Source organism: Hippocampus guttulatus, chromosome 2 (genome assembly GCF_054856545.1).
Source record: "Hippocampus guttulatus isolate MCC_2025c chromosome 2, RoL_Hgut_1.0, whole genome shotgun sequence".
NCBI lineage: Eukaryota > Metazoa > Chordata > Actinopteri > Syngnathiformes > Syngnathidae > Hippocampus > Hippocampus guttulatus.
In genome coordinates, this window is record NC_141262.1 from 10,758,730 (window position 1) to 10,779,347 (window position 20,618).

At 42.5% G+C, this 20,618-nt stretch overlaps 1 protein-coding gene across 4 annotated transcripts; it reads right to left on the minus strand.

Moving 5' to 3' along the window:
• Positions 1-343: 343 nt before the first annotated feature.
• On the minus strand, positions 344-20,598 carry jakmip1 (janus kinase and microtubule interacting protein 1). 4 transcript variants are annotated; one of them, XM_086136029.1, is made up of 24 exons: positions 14,218-14,473; positions 13,734-13,764; positions 12,337-12,666; positions 10,802-11,134; positions 10,429-10,590; positions 9,512-9,724; positions 9,154-9,267; positions 8,789-8,935; positions 8,419-8,583; positions 8,130-8,189; positions 7,249-7,377; positions 6,994-7,122; positions 6,613-6,696; positions 5,715-5,777; positions 5,183-5,281; positions 4,287-4,388; positions 4,155-4,208; positions 4,006-4,071; positions 3,814-3,882; positions 3,196-3,273; positions 1,543-1,752; positions 683-748; positions 472-548; positions 344-388 (listed from the first exon to the last, which is right to left on the minus strand). In XM_086136029.1, exons 3-23 carry the CDS (start codon positions 12,421-12,423, stop codon positions 498-500), a joined length of 2,481 nt encoding a protein of 826 aa, XP_085992155.1. In that variant the 5' UTR covers positions 12,424-12,666; positions 13,734-13,764; positions 14,218-14,473; the 3' UTR covers positions 344-388; positions 472-497. The 4 variants fall into 4 exon arrangements, with proteins under 4 accessions (XP_085992155.1, XP_085992130.1, XP_085992147.1 ...); XM_086136004.1 differs by lacking the exons at positions 344-388; positions 472-548; positions 683-748 and having other exon boundaries at positions 1,143-1,752; positions 14,218-14,475; XM_086136021.1 differs by lacking the exons at positions 344-388; positions 472-548; positions 683-748; positions 13,734-13,764; positions 14,218-14,473 and adding an exon at positions 20,248-20,598 and having other exon boundaries at positions 1,143-1,752.
• Positions 20,599-20,618: the final 20 nt, after the last annotated feature.

Here is a 20,618-nt window from a genome sequence, read left to right on the forward strand (position 1 = left end):
GTGCTGCACTGCCGTTTCCTTAGAAACACCAGAGAGGCGATACTTTGCCAGAATCCTTAACTTGCCGCCCCCTCCCTCTCTGCACTTTAATCTTCTCCTCCCGTGGCTCTTTTCCCCTCCGTAGCGCTTGTGATCCATTGTGTTTCTCCATAAATCCAAGTCGTGTGCTTCTATTCCAGGTCCAAATATCAGCATAGCAGTCATTTAATGGTCACTCGTAAATAAATCTTTCGTCTTGTGTATATCGTTATTTGTTTCACATGTGCTTTCTTCTGCAAAAAGTGCATTTATCAAAAAGGCCATTGGGTTGTCATGAACTGTCTACAAATGCATAAAAATACAATTATGAGTTGTTTTGTCCTCGCTTGCCTCTCCAGAAACTTAACACCTGAAAACACAACAATGAGAGATTTACGATTTCATTAATGGGCTATGGGGGAAAGGTAATACAACGCTCGATATGTACAGTACCTGATGTGCTTCCACAGCCATGTTCATTAAGGCCAAAGAATAAAGGCTAAAGAGAAGAACAAAAAGAGGAACAAAAACTAAAAGAACATATGGGGATCAAGTTAACGTGTCGTGAAAAAGAGAGAGGAAAAGCAGTCGTCAGTAAGAAATGTCGAATCAATGGTACTTTATTGACGAGATACATTTTGCCTCACTATGACATAAGAAGTACCTTTTCTTCTATTTCCTTTATTTGCCTCTTTTGCAAGTCGATCCTGTCCTCCAGTTCTCTAATTCTCTGCATAGCAAAAACACATGCAGTTAGACAGCCAAAATGTTTTCCAAGGGAAATTTAGAGTCCGAATAATTATGAATGACTATTAATTTGGGAAAGATGCTAGTAATCTCACGTCAAAGAAAGATAAACCCACGGTCTCTAAAATGATGTAAAACTGACAAAGTATGCATCATATTTACATGAATATTATTGGACAGCCACAAAAGTCTTAAACAATACACATTAGATCTGATATGATTCGTTCAATATGAAGTTTAACATTTACATGTTTTGTTAAAAACACGTTCATGGCTTAAAAAGTTCAGGTGAAGATGTTGTTTCCCCACTATAGTTAATACAGCTTCCATACAGGCTAGTTTCCCTTTTCTAAGGTTTCCCCTGTTGATTCTTGCCTCCTAAAACGTCAGTTAGTCAAAATGCATCAGATTAGTAAATACAGATCATTAGGATGTAATGATTGTGTTTCGTGATTGCATGGTGCCTGTTAGTGATTAAGATGAAAATTGAAGGTGCAACATTGTGAAATGACGGGGTGAGGTGTCAAGTGAACGGATGCTGAAGGAGTAGGACAACACTGGAAGGGGAGAAGGGGGATTCATCACAATGGAACAGACATACCCACGCCCACAGACAGTCATTCTGTGACACTGTTTCACTGTGGACACATTTACAGGTAGCGTACACACAGGGATACTGCATCTTTTCAAAGCACCAGAGATTTGGTGGTCTGAAAGGTCACATGGGTCGGATTGAGGGAGAACTGTCACCTCACCGGAGTTTGTTTTCAGCCTTACCTGATGGGCCTGCTGTAGGAGCTCCATACGCTCCTGTAAGATCTGACTGTCATACTGCCGGCTCTGCCGGAGAATCTGACGCCGCAGCTTGTCCACGGCAAGCCTCAGCTCCTCCCTCTGCCTGTCTGTCAGCGACTCCGCCACCGCCTGGCATGACGGCTGCTCCTGCTGCAGAGCGCTATACAGCGTGGCCTCCAGCTCCTCGATCCTCTGCACAGGCAGCCACATACACCACCAACACAAACACGCATACATAACGGCATGCATGTGCAGATGAAACAAAAAAAAACGAACAAAGGCATGCACAAGAAATCAATATGAGGCACACAAACACACCAATGTGATCATGGCAGATATGGGAAACACTCCTCCACCTTGTTATGCTTGACCCTCATGTGGTAACTAATAACAACACGAGACTATAACATTCTCCGGCAGATCTTCTTGACTGCCAGACTTGCCACTGGAAAAACTACAATGGTTCACATTCCGTTGTTTTGTTAGGCACTATTTGCAAGACTCAATTAATGTTAGAATCCGGTTCATACCAGTGAACGACAGAGGAAAAGGTATTAATTACACTGGTCAAGAAATATCCGTCCATCCATCCATTGTCTGGACCCCTTTATCCTCACAAGGGTCGCGAGGCGCGCTGGAGCCTATCCCAGCCGTCTTCGGGCATTAGGCGGGGGATACCCTGAACTGGTTGCCAGCCAATCGCAGGGCACACAGAGACGAACAACCAACCATCCACGCGCTCACACTCATACCTAGGGGCAATTTGGAGTGTTCAATCAGCCTGCCATGCATGTTTTTTTGGAATGTGGGAGGAAACCAGAGTACCTGGAAAAAAACCCAGGCAGGCCCAGGGAGACCATGCAAACTCCACACAGGAAGGCCGGAGCCGGGATCGAACCCACGTCCTCTGCACTGTGAGGTCGACGCGCTAACCACAGGCCCACCAGGCCGCAGTCAAGAAATATTTACATTTTTTAAAAAATATTTGGGCTGATTGTTAATATGTCCTCATATTTTCTCTCGCCCAAAATGATATAGTAAGAATAAGATAATACGTATAGTAGTATATTTAGGAATACATATGAATAGGTTCAGCTACAGGTAAAAAAAGAAATCCTGAAACATCATAGCTATAAGTTGCAATGCAAACAAAAGCAAAATAAATAAATAAATAAACGTGCTAGGAAAAAAAAGGGCAAAAAAAAAATCAATCAGCTTCAAAAATACATTAAGGGACATAAAAGCTTGCTGTTGACCAGTGTTATTGATTGAATTGAAGTGTGCAAACTCACGGTCACATTTTAATACACTCACATTTGGATGGTTTTCTTTAGTAGGTTAATAACTGGCTACAAGATAACATAAAATTCAGGAAATTATGTGACATTATAATCATTTTGAATTCAGTGGTCAAAGATGCAGTATCCCGAGACAATGTGACAAATTTAACCTCCATGGAAAGTGTTGCATTCAAATGTCTCATGCTGAAATGAAAATGATGCACCCCAGATTCCTGATTGACTTTTCAATGAACTATTATTTCCTTGATTAAAAAAAAAAAAGTGAATGTTAATCTGCCATCTTTAGTCGAAATGCAAGATAGGCTGCTGGTGAATTTCTAGTCTGGCTCCGTACCATGTATGCTTGGTCCAAGGCCTGCTTCCTGTAGTCCAACTCTTCCTCAAGAAAACACTTCTGCTTGCTAAACAGCTCCTGTGGTAGAATTGTCATTGATTGATTGACAGTTTGCTTTATTTAGTTTAGAATATGTCGACAAAGAACACTGCAAATGTGACTAAATACAGTATAACATAATGGTGTGAAAGTAAATACTTTTTTTAAAAGTATAATGGCTAAAATGATATCAAATCAAAAGCAATTTGCCTCACCATTTTCATACTTTTGGAGGGGAGAGTAGCAATAGACACAACAGCACTAAATCAACTCATACAACCACCACCAGCATCAAGAAGTGGCCTACATCCCAAAAAATCCATGCATAAGAATCTTATATTGTATCACTCAATACAATTAGGTGAGAGAGTTTCTCCATATTTGGTTATTAACCATTACGAAAACTTTAAAAATGCTGTTCATTTTGGGAAGCTGTGCCTTAAAACTTAAAATGGGCGGCGGCCTCATAAGTTGGTTCAGCACTGTAACATTCAAAAGTCTTGGTAATGCATTCATTATTATTATTTTTTGTCATCATTATACTGACTATCCAGTCCAATTAATGAGGCAATATTTCACCTTGTCATTTTCCAAGTCAATCATTTTCTGCGTCAGAGCGGCCTCTGTGTTGTCCACTTGTTTTAACCACTGTAATGCAAGAGAGTGTGAGGGAAGAACGTTTCTGGGATGTTAAGAAAGGCATTTTCATTTGATGGGAACGGTACGGACGAACTGTACATACGCTAAATTGGCAGCATTCCAAGGGCTCACCTTTTCACACAGCGATATAACTGTGCCAGCCTGAATCACTGCAACCTGCTCCTCATTTCGGAGATTCTGTAAACGCAGGTAAGAATGACTCATGCACAAAAGGTCAAGTGCTGGAACACATTTCAATCAACAGAAATGCTGACACGCACCCCGTTATCTCCGAGGATATCCAGTTTCTTCATTAGTTCTGGAATGACTACATCCTTCGCAGATTAAAAGCAGACATTACATTTACAGCATGTTCGTGGGTCTTAATAGATGTTTAAGTGGTTGTGGTTTACCTTGACTCCCTCCTGGCGGCAGTAGGCCTGGAGGGCACTGCTACTGTTCTCGGGGAATGCAGACATGTGAAGATTGAGGGCCGGAGACCTTCGCTCTCTTTCCTACAGATGCACACCTGAGGTTAAGACGTGCGCCCTAGCAACGCGTTACTGATGGAATTGTCGTTTTGTCAGTGGTGCTCAGTGAAAAAAATAAAAAATCTGCAACTCTTAGTGAATATTTAAAGGAGATACAGTAGGTAGGTTGAAGACGGGTTTACTTACGATGTGGAAACATGATCTAAAGCGGCTAAAATGAGGGAGGTGGGACAAATAAACACGTCAGACCAACAAGGAGCATACACTATAAACACATGCTGAAACTCAAAACTGACAATGACATCCGCCTCTCTGCCTTCAGTGAAAAAGACCCGGAACATAAATAGATGCACACTCAACAAACAAGTGAATGCTGGTACAAGCAATATTGCTCTGAATGTACCCGACATACCAACCCTCCATGAGATTACTGATATGATGCAGGAACCTCCGCTTTATGGAACATGTAAAAGAAAATCTAGGACAGTCATGCACAAACGGGAGGAATTAAAATGAACAAAGATGGTGCTTGGATGGTGAACTTAAAAAAAACATTTATTCCAGTAAAATTATTTTCAGTCTTTAACACAACATTCATTTATTGAACATTCCAGAACAGTGCAGAGGGGTTCACCAAACTGCCATGCAAAACAAGGAGACACAGGGGCATACTTGGACAAAACATGGCTTTCAAAGTGTGAAGTATTTCCTGTACATCAAAATTAGGTGAGTCACTGTATGTAAGCATGTAAGCGTTTGGAGCTGAGATTGTTGTTGTCGCCTCCTGGTGACAGTTTGGAGATAGTACACTCTCTTACTTCCAGTTCCAGCACCCGGAATTCCAGCAGCTCGTTTTGGTCCCAAGCATCCTGAACCTCTGCCTGCAGTCGTGACTCTGCCTGCTGCAGTGCACACATCTGCACACAAGTGTAGGTGACTCATGACTACTGTATATGGTCAGCGTTTTGTCATGTTCTCAAAGTATCACACTTTGAACAAATTGTCTTAATTGAAACCAAATGAGATTCGATTTTTTTCTCGATTGTTCTACACCGGTGGTACAGGCACAGTGATATTTCCATCACTGGCTGCAGATGAGCGCGTTACATTGCTTGTCCAATCAGTGCTGCTTTTTTCATTAATATGTTTTTTTAATGTCTTGAATTTGAAAAAAAATCTTATTTTTATTTTTCACGAAAGAAGTGTACGGTGAATGTGCATATGAACTGGTTGGGTTCGAAAAAGGTTAAGAACCACTGATCTAACTAATCTAATCAGTTTGTGATTACCTTGTGAAGCGTATAAGGTTGGGGCCAGTGAGTGAATGTACCACTGCAACATGTAAACTACCTTTTCATGAAGTTCCTGGTTTGTCCGAAGCAGGTGCTGCTTCTCTTCCACCCACTTTGAGTCCTGCCACAGCAATCAGACAGAACATGACAAATGGCACACACGGGCAGAGGTGTAAGAGAGAACGTGAACAGAAATCAGAAAAAGAGGCCAGATAACGGTTGATGGCTCTGATTCCAACCGACACATGCAAAGAAGGCACTATAGACACAAGGGCAAAAGAAAAGAGTGGCGGTAGCAAAAGTTTATTGATCCAGAGAAAGGAAGTCCTCAACTGAGGTAACAAGGGAAAGCATGCTGACAAAGCCACACAAAGACGTTTACAGTGACAGAAGGCAATCAGAGGAGAAATTCAGCAAAGTATCAAAAAGAAGCTGGATCATCCAAGCATGCAGTAACATAAGAGAGCTTACACAGAAGAGATGAGTTTTACCAATGACCCCCAGAAAATTCGGTCATAAAGTTATTTGTGAATTGCATTCGAAATGAAAGGTATGCACAAAAATCAGCAACTTCTGTGAATTAGCCATGAATTTTGATCTTGATCCCATACATGCAGTACCAGGCTTACCATTTGCACATATTAAATAAAAATGTCAAAATCTTGTCTTTAGGTGAAGAAGAAATACTTTGTCGATGAGGACGATCTAAAAATATAACCCATCATTTTCCTGTTTACAACACTGACAGGAAAGAAAACCCACACCAGGGAGGACAGTGGATGGCATGCAGGTGCTGAGTTGTGACTTTGCACATGCAGAAAGTGACATCAAAGGAACCTGCGGCAGACCTGGTCAGCATAGCGCCAGCCCAGGAGCACAGCGGCCAGACAAACATGCAGGAGGGCCAGTGAGAGGAGAACCCGAGAGGTGCGTTCGCCATCTCTTGTCTTTGTTACCTGCCCCCGCTCCACCAGAGCCTTCTCCAGGTCCACGATTTTGGCCTGGCACCCGCTGAGCTCTGCCTGCAGCTGCTCACGCGTCTAAGGTTTAACGGTCCGAATGGAAAGGGACAGGAAAGTATGAGCTCAAAGTATATTTCTGTTGTAATTAACTTTAAAGTACGCTACAATACATTTAAACTTTTAGGACTATGTTTTTTTAACATTTACTCAAGTCCATTCATTTAACTTATGCGCAATACATTTGAATTGAATCATTACTTTTGCACCGTTTTTACTTTCCTATATACAAGTGCAGCATGTATGTTCATACTTTTCACGATATTACAGAAGCACACTAGAATGAAATATTCCGAACAGATAATTGACAGTACACACCCTGGTTTCCCTCTCAGCATCGAGAGTGCCTCCGGTCTGCTCTTGCAGGAGGGCGTAGGCCCGCTGGAGAGCCTGGTATTCTCTGGTGAGCTGACGAAAACGAAGCTCCGACTCCTCACGAGAAACACTCTGTAAAATGAGAGCATTGACTTCGACTTAATTGACAAACATATCTCCCCGTATTTCCCTGTTACCAAAAGCTCTGTGGACTAGCCTGATTTCTTGCAATAGCCAGAAATTTAGCCAGTCCCTTACCTCCTCTAATTCCTCCTCTGGAGTGGCAGGTGTACGGTCAGTGAGGTCAGTGTTAAAGGAGGTCAGAGAGGAAGTTTCAGACTCGACGGATTCCTCATCAAATCCAAAATATGTCTCCACAACATGCCTCTATGGAGAAGAATGGAAGAAAAGATCACATTCAATAAATAATGGCCCAAATGCCCTTCCATTTTTGCCGGCCTGCCAAATAACTGTGAAGACCACACCGTGCATTTTTTTTTAACATTCATTTTTGACGCTGTTTTGTAAAGCCCATAGAGTCCTTACCATCGTGTTTATAAGTCATCTCCTGGCAACCGGAGAAGTAAAGGCAGACCAGCGCACACAGACAAATAAAGGCGGAGAAGTAGAGGATGAGAAGAAAGTACTCCGTCATGTTGCAATTGGACCCGAAACTTCCCAACAGACGAGACAAAACATGTCTCTTATCCAAGAAAAGCAAAGAGCTAAATTGCGGCACCCAATAGCATAACGTAACTATTTCCAGGTGTGGGCTGTGGAACAGCCTATGTGCCGACTACAAACTCCTCCTCCTAGCAACATCGGGCACGATGGCAACAATTACTTCACCCCGTTAAACACGCTCATCTCAAAATCTCCTCGACCACCCGCATCCATTTAAATGAAGCGTGACTGCTTCGCACAACATTCATTCATTAACACTAAAGACAAAAAATTATATCAAATGAAAGAAGCCAATATATGGTTTTCCTCTGGCTGTTTAAACACGCTTGAGTCGTTCTCAACATGAGGAGAATTGTCGTCATGTCTCTTGAGCCCAATTAAGCAAACACAGCAGTACTCAGATGATCATCCAAACACAAGACGAGGTGGTTACTTAAGTGACATCCTGTACTTACTTTGGTTAGTTTGAGAGGTTTTCGCCTCGTCTTTTTGCCCATCACCAAACACTCACGTTCCTAAACACAAACGTGATGTAGTTGAACATCTCACTTAGCATCTTTTTAAGTCATATTGTTTGCAGATGTGCAGGTGCTTGTCCAGGCAAAGCTGTCTAAAAAGGTCAATAATGTCTCATGGCTTTGAAAATAGTTTTAACACTATTTTGATTTTAAATCCTTTCAAATCAAAAAGTCACATGTCATGTTGTTTGATAACAGGCTATTGAACAACGTGTAAAAGGTTGACCTGCGTGAGTTCGTCAATGATGCTGCGTTGTTCTGCAATTTGGAGCTTGAGAAACTCTACTTCCTGCTCCTCGTGGGCGTGGCTTAAATCTGTCAGGGAACTGGGCCGCTTCAGTTGGTTTTGATGGGTTTGGTGCTGCAAGGGGCCACGGGAAGCATTTTCTTTCTAAGCGAGGGAAACGACAGCAAAATGAAAGCTCAACAAATTGCTCATGTTTTTCCAAAAATGCCCACTAGAGGTCATTTCTGAGCATAAATGTACCGCAAAAACCAAACAATTGTCTGTTGCAGGCAGAATCAAGACAATGATCTTTTCAGCAAAATGAACATCTTCATCTTTTTTGATGAGACAAAGCAAATTTGATTCTCACCATCTCAGCGTTCTCACGACTCAGGTTTTTAAGTTTCTCCTCCATTCGCTGTAGTGTTTGCAGGAGGTCATCGTTCTTCTTGGACAGGCGTTTGTTCTTTTCAAACATGGGCTTCATCTGGCTCTCTGCCTCCCGAACACGTTTCAACTGAAAAGTGAACAGAAACGGAACTCACACTCATCGCGTGTCTGTCGACTGCATTGTTGCTCCTTTCCAACACAACGAGCAGAAAACAACATTTCAAACAGGTACTTGACTCCGAATCATCTTCCATTGTTTTGTTTGCACTTGAATGGGCGCTTCCTGTGTCAGTCAGTGCCTGCGCATGTACTATTAATGTCTCTTTGTGAATGCGTTGTCCTCACAAGTTCATTCCTCTCATCAGCCAGCAGCGCATTTCTGTCCTCCAGCTTCCTGATGACGGAGTGGAGCTCTGCGATCTTCAGCTGGAACCTCCGAGTGTCACGCTCCTCCGTCTCCTGGGAAGCCGGAGGGAGAGGGGAGGAGGAGGAGTACAAAGACTGAACAAGGGGAAGACATGCATGCAAACAGGCAGGTGGAGGTTCATGGAAAGGAGGACGTGACGAAATGGAAGATGAGAACTGCGAATGCTTTTTTTGTCACTCAGACTTGATAGACAGCGTTTGTACGTATACCTGTCGTGTTGCAAATATCGTCGGGATACTGAATCGCTGCATAAAATAATTAGGTAGACAAACATACCTGGTTGTTGAGCAGGTCTGTGTTGTCCCCAAGCCCAGGCACCACCTCTCTCTTTGGGCTGCCGTGGTTGTGTCTTTCGGCCTCTCTTACGTGAACCAATTGCTCATCCAGGGCTTCCTTCTGGAGTTGGAGTTTCTGGGTGTAGCCAGCCTGCATCCCCAGCTCTCTCTCCAACGTGCACACCACGCGGTCCTTGGCCTTTAGCTCATCCATCTACGGGAGGGCATGGGGAGGAAAAGGGGAGCGATAATTTTATCAGTCAGAATTTGGGATTTGCAGAAAACGCTAAGGGTTCATGACTTGAACCGCCATTTTTTTTTTCAACAGAGAGAAAAAAAAAAAACGTTTATACAACCGCAACATACAAATCCACAGACTTCCACACATGACAATCGCCCTTTCATTCACATGAACATTATTGGTATCGTCATCATCAAGATCGTTCTGATCATCATCATTGTAATAATCATCTTCCAAACAATTACAATGACAAAAGACACAACAATTAACAAATAATATTTATAATAATAATACTTATAAACACCCCCCAAATAAGGAATGAAACCAAAACATAACTTACAAAAGAGCAGACATTAAGTCAAATTATACTTTGTCCGTACATGTCGTCTATACCCAAGAAAGACAATGCAATTATTGAAGCCTTGCGTGTTAATGAGACGCAGCAGCTTTTCGTACTAAATATCACCACACAGTCCACACAGTGAGGTTAAGTCACAGCAAGGCAGACAGCATTACTTTGCCTCTAACCTTCATCAGTGAGATAAACGCGGGGCTGAATCAGAAGCAGGAAGACAGATGCTAATGAGTGAGGCTCTGCTTTGTCTGCTGATGTTCCAGTAAACGTATGACATTCAACTAACACATGTTGCATTTGTCAGTATGTTTTGTTTCCTTACCAGTCGTCGGATGTCTCTCTCACAGTCACGTTTGATACGGTGCACTTCATCTTGGTGCTGCTGGTAAGCTGTCCTCAGATCAGCTGCTTTGGCTTTATCGGCTTGTAGCGCATTGGCCAGAGCCTCGTCGGCCTGCTTCTTGGCTGCCTTTAGTTCTTGGATCTAAAGGAGATGTCAAGGTTCATAAATGTGTAAACAGCAGGTCTATTCCACTGATCCTTTGTCATGATAGATGCATAGTTTCTCTGGGAAGGCGACCTGTGAAACAATAGCTTGGCAACAGGCTTTTCCATGCGGCATCCTGTTTTTATTGCATTCACATTCCGAGTATACAAAGCAAAGAACTTGGAGCCACGTACATGCTGAAACATACCTCTTGTTGGAGCTTTAGTCTCTCACCATCGAAAGCTCTCCTGGCCTCTTCTCGAGCCTCTCCGAGAAGAGCATTTTTTAGCTTGTCAGCGGCTCCATCTCTCAAGGCGTAGACCAGTCCTTGAAGCCGCTGTACTTCAGTGTCGCGGATCTTAATCGTCCGAGCTAGCTCCGCTTCATGCTGCCGTGCGAGAGCTTCACGTGCTGCCGCAATCTCGCGGAGCTTCTCCTCGTGGAGTTTGGCGCGCAGGTCAGTGAGCGCCACTGCATGCTTGTGCTGCTCCAGCTCCCGAGCCTGACGCTGCTCCTGGAGCCGCTCGCGCAGCTTACACACCTGAAAAATGCAGTGTCTGTTAGCCGTTATTCAATATACACTCACTAGTCACTTCATTCATACAAAGGAGTGCTGGGAAAAGATATATATATTTACCCCCCTTCCTGACTTGGGAGGGGGGGATGCATATTCATCACATTTAAATGTCTCAGATCATCCAAAACATAAATTTTAGGGGTGTTTTTGAAACAATTTAAATGTGGACTTCCTGGTCTGCTTTAGATCGTTGCCCTGCGACATAATTTAAACACTCTTCAGCCTGGGGGCAATAAATGATTTTTCTGATAGACAGCCGCAGACCATCACTGAACATTATTACATCCATCAATTTATTGGCTTTTGTTGACCTTCTTTTTCTTTGTTTTGGGGGTAGGGGGTCCGTTGTTGTTCGCAAGATTATGAAAACAACTACAGGGCTATTATCCATTACATTTTGTGAAGACGTGGCCGACGTACTAACAAAGATCCCATTGAGATTTTTTGGAGGCGTTGTACAAAGGTGAGAAGGCAATAATTTATTGTAATTGCCTTTTAAGTTACTAGATTTAGTCGCACGGCAGTCGATTAACTTCTATGAATTCGGTCTCACAGATTTTAGTACCAATTTATCACATGCGACTTCACAAAACCTTGCAGTGAAGAACCCATCAAACCTTGGTGAGTATTCTTATAAATTTCAAACATTGTCATCCTCAACAGCAAGTTTTAGTATTGCAAAGGCAGGATTTGTGACAGGAGTTTTATGGGATTTCAACAGAAAAACAGGAAGTTCTCAAAGTCGAATGAACACAATGGCTCAGTCAAATGATGTTTTTGTTCCTGGTGCAAGCCTGAAGTAAATGTTGAAAGTTACAGTGCTGAATGTAAGTCTGTATGTGGCTATAAAATGAGATGCAAAAGAACAACAATCACTATAACTTCATAACCAAGCAAAAATGACTTGAGCTTCTGAATGTATGAGCAGTAATCAGAAAAATAAATATTTATATCTATTGCTCTGTCAGCATTATCTCTGTATTCATTTCCATGGCTGAAATTCCTTCATAATTATGTTTGATGTGGCCTCAGCAATGTATAACAAAAGATAATTCAAACATCCATCCGTCTGAGTTCAGACGAAAGGCAGACTACACACTCGACTGGTTGCCAGTCAATGATATTGATGACATAATTTTTCAATACTCATCCCTGTGCTTTCGTACCTTGCCACGCTCCTGCTGCAGTTCAATCTGGATGTCCATCATTTTGCTCCTAAGCTCCTCGTTGGTGGCCTGAACCGGGTCAGCCATTACCTATAATTTCTCCAACTTCCTTCCCTTCTTAAGGGGCGGGGCCACAAGAGGCGTGGCGGCTGACATTGCACTTCCAACCAATCGGGGAAGACATGAAGAGGCAGGCGTGGTGTACCGGCAGAAGAGAATCAGGCGCTGCCGCTGATGATGACGACGACAAGCTTTACAGCAAGTCTTAGTGGACACATCATGGTGCTGGTTGAGTCTCCATTACAGCAGGAGAATGTAGAAAAGATGAGTCTATTGTAGAGGAAAAGAAAGACAAACAAAGACAAGACATTATTAGATGGTAAGTTCACCTACTACTATGTATTATAGCAAATTAACAACCGGATGAACCAGAATTTCCTTCTTCAACTAAACCAAAACAATACGTAGGTAAGTGCCTTTGGCAATAAAGAAGAGGACTGATGTTAGAAAACACCTGGAATCATTCACTGTCTTTAGAAAACAAAGTACGAAATCTTGGGGGATATTTATCTATGATTTTATCTCCAGTAGACTTGATTATGTTAATGGTTTGTCTAACTGAACCCCTTGAAAAGAGCATTGAACAGTTGCAATTCATTCAGAACGCTGCAGCTCGGGTTCTGGCCACAAGAGAGACCAAGAACATATTATTCCAGTCCTAAAGGCTTTACACTGGCTCCCAATAAACTGTAGATTTTTTTTTTTTTTAATTCAGCTACTGGTCTTTTTTTCTCCTTACCGAGGAAAACGCTCCTCTTGTCCACTAGAAGCAACCGCGGTGTAGTCACGCTTGCGTACAAACAAAGACGAACATGTATCGCATCGCAATATTTCACGTTCGGTCTGAATGTAGCAATAAGCAGTGATTCCCAACCACATTAGTGTCCCGAAATTATCCAATTTCATTTGAATGGTCTGAAATTTTATGTTTACAGTATTTACTACAAATTATGTATCTTTGTTCATCTATTTATCTAGGCCAGCAACGTATAGTAATGGGCTGAACAATTAAAATGCTCATTGGCAAAAGATGTAATTAACCTTGTGTACCCCATGTGTTACCATTCACTGTAACATCATATTTTTGTGCTCAACAAAACAGTTCCAAGTTTCACTGTGCTGAGTACAGTAAATACATGTGTGAGTAAATCGAGGAGAGATTGTTTCTTATGTAGAATGTGTGCCTTGACTCAAATGTTGGAAAACGCTGGTCTGAAATAAAAGTCACATAAAGAACAAGAACGCAAACAACCAAGTAGGACAATCAAAGAAGGTGTCTGTGTGAAGAGTCAGAGGCAATTCAAAATGCTGGGTGTTTATGTAAGCAGTCCATTTACCAAGATGAAAGTGGACCCGTCCAATCTCTTCCTAAAAAAAAAAAAAGACAAAGCTAAGTGAGCATTTACAACCACATGCAGTGGCATTAAGCGATGTTGGCATTGCCAAACATTAGTACAACACAAACAGATGGCTGCAACAGTTGCCGCGGAAACCCATGCTCCCTCAAAGTCTTTTGCGCTCACAGCGGGGGATGACGAGTAGGAACAGTTTCGGATTGGATTTAAGAGTCTCAAACAAACATGACAGAGACTGCACATTTAAGAACCAATCATCCAAGCACCGCGTTCTCTCCTACGATTTCCAAGCTTGCATCTACTGAGAGGCAAAAACACAGTGATGCTGCAGGGCGAGGAAGCGTACGTGCGCTGTATGCATGGTTAAAACCTTGGCAAGCAGAATGAGAAGGAAGCAAGCCAGACAAAGGTTACGGCTTCTATCAATAATAGAGATACAGGGAAAAAAGCCTGCAGAGAAACAAACCTTCAAGTGTCTCCATCCTCTTACATTCTCCAACCCCCACAAGCTGCCATGGCAATAGAAGCGAGCAGGGACAACCGGGGATCTCACGCTTCTTCAAAGTAATGTAGAGAGCTCATTCAGTCACGGAGCAAGCAACAACACTAGCACACATTCTTTAAACCTTTACACTGAATTATCAGGGCGCGACACACATTCACTCCAGCACCAGAAGCAGCTCTGTGGACTAATCCTCATTAAAAGTACTTACAGTGATTCATTAGATGTGACTTACAAGCGTGTGCATGGGAAACTGCTAATAACTCCAAAGAGGGGGGCATACTAGTTGAAATGACTGCCAGATGGGTACGCTGCTTTATCAACATAGGGGAAGGAGGTGCAGATTCCCATCCGACCATTGTGTAATGTATAATTTTCCCTTTTTTTTCTGAAGTTGGAAAAAGCAAAATCCAAAAACAAGGGTTTCTCTCAAAGCCTCCTGGAGCCACATGATGTCTACACAACAGCCAGAGGCTTACGCTGACAATGTTGAGGTTAAAGGACATTCAGGAATGTTATGAGGCAAACTGGAAAAGTTTATAGGGGCGCACCACAAAAACATCTAACGTTCACAGAGGCAAACAGAAAGCGCAACATCACAGCGTTTAAATTACCACATCCAAGTGATGTGAGAGCCAGAAAGAGTTACTCCCAGAAAAGGTTTAGTGCTCAGGATTAATAGCGGCTAAAATGCAGCCTTTAGGTTCACATACACTTGTCTGTATGCCGCATGAAATGATGCGAGTTCTCCAGAATACTGACGACAGCATGACACAAAGCCAATTGTGTGTCATCACCATTCTGCTGCTAACTTCGGAAACCGAAGGCTAAAAATCAACAGACTACAAACTGGAGAGATTGTTTTTTTAACTGAATAATCTTTTTTTTTTCCTTTCAAACAGCACTTTTCAGGTCACCTCTGTCTGAACCTTCTCCGTTAAGCACAATCACCTCTTAGTGACTTTTTCATTAATCTGAATGGAGGGGTTGCACATCATGCACCTAACCCAATCTACATTTTGCTGAAAACCCAAGTATAGTACTATGCGGTATGCTTTTTGTTTGATTTTTTTTCCATAATGGAACCAAGCTCACCATGTCACTGCTACTCACAAAATACTAATTCTTCATAACATTTCTTTAGGACGGAGTTTAAATTCTATCACTAAATGATACGTGTACTCGTCCAAAAAAAAAGCATCCACCAATTTTCTCTAGCGCTGTCTTCATGGGGTGACAAGTGATCTTGAGCCTCTCCCACCTACCCTCAGACAGGAGATGGATTACACCCTCACCTGGACAGGTCACCAGGCAATTTCAGGGCACGTATCGACAAACAGCCATCCACACACGTTCACACCTTTGCACAATTTCGAGGCTTAAATTAACATGCATGTTTTTGGAATGTGGGAGGGAGCTGGAGTACCCAGATAAAATGCACTCCACACAGGAGTGCCCAAACCAAGATTGAAACCCCGAGCATGTCGACTGTCAAGCAGGCTACCCAGTAGGTGCCACATTGTAGTTCCATACTGAGCACAGTTGGTCACAAAAATACACTCACATTCCTGATAAACATGAAATCGGCGAGTGAAAGACCCATAGCAATACAGATGGAATATAGGAAAAGGCCCGTTGAGCCGAGACAGACAATTTTAAGATGGTGTCAAATATTTAGCTAAAATGTGAGCCACATCAGCCTAATAAATCGGTATAACAAAAGAAACTACAAGTACATATGAGAAAAGACTTCTTTGATTGGGTCATGAAATCACTAGGGATGGTGTGTGTATGGACTGAGTCCTGTTTATATTGCACGTTCACTACAAACATCCTTTCAGCATTGAGGAGACTGTCAGATCAGGTCGGCCTCACTATAGAGGATAGCCGACCAGACACACACACACACACACACAGACACACACACACACACACACACACAAACACACACACAGCTACATAGATACTCCGTAGACACTATTTGAATCCCACTGAGAGTCTGTAACACAGCGAAGTGCAATGCTAGTGGACCATGAGGCCTAAAAGTACTCTGCCAGGAGAATGATGCATGGTGGTGACCTTAATGGCAAGTGAACCTGAACATAAACATGAGGTCTCTCTGATCCAGCTGTGTGGTTACGATCCAAGAAATATCAATATCATTGATTAGATCTGCATTTCGGCTTTGGAGGTTCACCCTCTGAGTGTTGTGAATAATGAGACATTGAAATCAATAAACCACTCAGTCTTAACTTTAATCATGATGTCATGTCATTTTTAAAAGTTAACCACTCTTCTCAAAGGTTGCTCCCTTTTTTAGGATTAAGTGCAACAGAAAAAAAAGACATTTTTGGTTGAATTTGTTGTTGTATGACATCAGTGTCATTTAACTTTAAAGGCTCCACTGCATTTATGTCTGTTTATGCGTGAGTGCATCGCTGTGTGTGTGTGTGTGTTTAGTTTTCTCACTATTGGAAGAGAGGAATGAGCTACTGATTCGTGCTTCAGAGAAAGTGTATGTGGCCTCACACTATTAGGTTTTGCCTATGTCATTTTAAGTGGGTAGAGCATGGAGCCAAAGTAGGATGAACATATCATGATTAAAAAAAAAAGAGGATGCAACAGCTTGTTTATTGATGCTTGTAGCTTTACATCTTTAATTGTAACTGAAATGATCTCAAGTGCTATCTATTGCAGTTAATAAAAATCCACCCATTCTCTGTACCGCTTATATTGTTAATTAATACTTCTTTGACTGGGAGGAATGATGGGTTGATTTTCATTGCAGAGTAAGTGTGCGGAGGGATCTGAAGAAGAGTTCTGCAAGCATAGTCTACTGGGATTATGTCGATAGCTGTGCCTAATCATGAATTAAGAATAAGAAGAGCAGATTAGGTCAGGCAGACGAGGGCGGAGGAGACAGAAAACTGTCAGAGTGCTATAAATTCCACTAATCAGATTTGACAGCATTTTCGTTTTGCTTTATAACAAACTGTCAAACACAAGAAAGACAGGCCAGATCCGACCCCCCATGTAATTGAAGTGGCCAATCAAAAATTTCTTTTTGACTACAAAAAAAAATGATTTGGGCTGCTGAGGTTGCTTTAAATGCCATTTAATCTGTCTCCCGTTTACACAAAAGACCACATTTCATAATGTTGCCTTACTGTACAGAATGTGAACCATACCCTAATATAAAATCTAATTATGAAGATCCTCTTCTTTTTCATGCGTAAATGAAATATAACCTCTGCATTTGACCCCTCATAGCAAACACACACTGTTATGGCACCCACTGGAGAAGGGGCTGCTCAAACGCCTGGGGAGCAGTTTGGGGTTTGGTGTCTAACTGAAGGACGCAGCATCCGGGGAGGATGGTCTTGCAGCAGGGTCCCCTATGTGTCAGGATTCTGCCCAACACCAGTGACATACAAGTTGTTCCAGACTCGTATAAGTTGCATTTTGGAGGGATATGTATTTTACAAAAATACCAAGAGCAAGGACAGCAGAGCTGTTTTGGTCTGGTCCCCAAAATCCTTGTTCTCTAATCATGGGTGCAGTGTGAAACATGCTCAAAGCGTGCAATGCTTCGCTCTGGCCGTTTAGAAACTCAGAGCGTTGTTCAAATGTGCCGTTCGGTTATTCAGAGTGCCAGAGTGGCCTTTGCTGTCAGATTAGGTTCTAACACTCTAGAGCTCTACGACAGGCTGAGTGCAGGCGTTACAGAGTATTCAAAGTAATTTGGGAAATTATTTGGTACTCTTGATATCCATCTACTACTATGCTCTTTGCCCCCAATAATGAGATAGTTCAGCGCATTCGTCAAACAACTAGGGTTTGCTAGAGGAATGACTGTCCCTTACTACTAGTAATGGTTTTGCACTATTCACACCATTTTCTTCCTACTAACACATAATTAATTAGGCCAAATTAGTGAGCTACTGTGCTGCACTCACATTACTATTAGGCCCAACTAGATGGCATGTGACACACACTACTACCAATAGTCTCATGGACCCAAATAGATGTTCCAAAACATCCGCGAGGAGTTTTGGCTCACTAGTAACATGTAAGTGTCCTGATAGTGCGTAAAAATGTCATACACTCATGCAGGGGTGTGCAAAGTCGGTCCTCAAGGGCCGCTGTCCTGCCTGTTTTCCAGCTCTTCAAGGAGCAACGCACCTGATTCAAATCATCAGGATCGTTCTAATGCTCCTTCAGAGCTGGCTGAGGAGCTGCTCATCTGAATCAGGTGTGTTGCAGCTGGGAGAGATGGAAAACAGGCAGCTGTTTCATTCAACTCGTGTGCCCTAGTCAGTCTTCTAGTGTGTTACTTCAGTATACTATTACCTGAACCTGAAAGGGAAAGTCAACCCCCAAATTTTCTTTACAATAATAGTTCTATGTGCCGTCACAAGTATTAGTCTATCCATATGACCGATGTGGAATATAAATTATATGGTAAAATCCACCCGTTTTTGCCCATTTCAGGGGGCAACCATTTTGCCACTTACGGTTGACTGAAAATGACATCAAAGTTGCTCAGGGCTCGGGTAACAACCAGTCATAGTCATGGCCCAGCTTCAGAAAACAGGTGAGCAGTGATCAGCCGTTGATTCAGTGCCCAAACAGTTTTCTAGTAAGCCTGTTCATGCATTCAATATCACGTGACTGGTGAGGCAACACGGTGCCCTAGTTGACAACTGATGCTACTAGTAGTACTACATAGTGGCATAATAATTCTACTAGTTAATTAACATAGTACTTCACTTGTAGTATAGTAGCATACAGATAAACTAGTGCACAGTTTAGCCTTAATACTACCATCCTGTTTATGTGCAGAAACTGTTATTCTACACAATGATTTGTCTTAGTGATGACATAACGCATAAAACTAGGTCGATTTTGTCATATTAGTTGGAGAATTACTTGGTGCATTTTATGAGTGAGGGAAAACTACAAGTGGACATTTTGGTGCTACAAGTACATTCAAAGCAGGTTATTAGTTATGTTCCTAGTGCAGCACAGTAGCGTTAATAGTATGAATTAAGTACTGGTACTGGTAAACCAAAAGTGGCATTTGTCATCATGGGAAATATATTAGCTATGAGAAACAGTTGTTCCACAAGTGCGTTCAATTGATGACAAAGAGCCTCCTAGTACATCGACCAAGGCTGCACACCAAGGATACAGAGAAAATGTTTGTTTGTTTTTTATGTATCCTTGACATCCATCCTAAGGCTCATGAACTAGTATGCACCTTGTCCTTACTAGTAGGACAACTCTGACATAATTAGTTTGGCTATGGTTTGGTTTGGTCTGGTTTGTTTTGTTTATTGAACATAAAGCATATACAGTAATAATTTGACAGAAAATAAGGTAAATAAAATACTAAAAATGATACTTTACTACTGGTACTACTAGTGAGGACAAAGACCATACTAGTAAACAGACCTTCAAATGGGAATCAAGGATATGAAATAAATGCTTTTAAGGTCAGAAAGGTAGTCAAAATAGGGGGTTCAAGTCTGCCACTGACATCAACCACGCCCCACGGAGACACATGCATGATGAGTCTGCAGCAGCATCAACCACACAGCCTCCATCCAGGTCGGCTGTCCTTGCAGCCTGCAAGGTCTCCTTTTGATGTGTCCATGCAATCATTTGCGTGAACCTTGTCATGCTTTAAAGTGTCCTCGCTATGCGTGATGGTGGCATGGCTGCATTGCACTGCACTGCACAGGAAGTGAAGAGAGCGGTCGACAAACAGGATATTAAAAATGAAACATCATGATCAAGCATGATTCTTCCACCTCGGGACAACACTAGCTCCAGGGTGCAACGCTGGTCGTTTGTTCTGTTGGTCGTTTAAATTACCCTCCTTAACCCCCAACTGCACCCTCCCTGGACAAACTATAAACTGGCGCCCGCTTGCAGCTAAAATCGAGTAGGGCGTCCACATAGAAGTTGCCAAGCATCGCAGAGGCTTCTCACCTGAATTATAAATCCAGTGATGTCGAGGCTTCACGTCGACGAGGGGCGACTGCAGCTTCAGCGTGGCGAGTGCTCACCTCACTCGCCACCTTAAATCCACACTGTAAAATTGAACACAGGATACACTTCTCCCGGGTTAATTCATTTTCATCCGCAGAACTCCGGGGTGGTTTTTATCACCCGCTAGCATAGCTGCTACTTGTCCGCCTATGTGGGCGGAGGAAAATTCACGCGATGTCAGCAGTGTCCAGTGTGTTTCCACTTCCACGCGGGTATCAGAGATGAAATTAGGTGTCTCGACGAAGATCGTGCGGAAAGCGGGGCGGGCGTCGCCGGTAGCGTGATAGAAGCGCGACACCTGACTGCGTGTT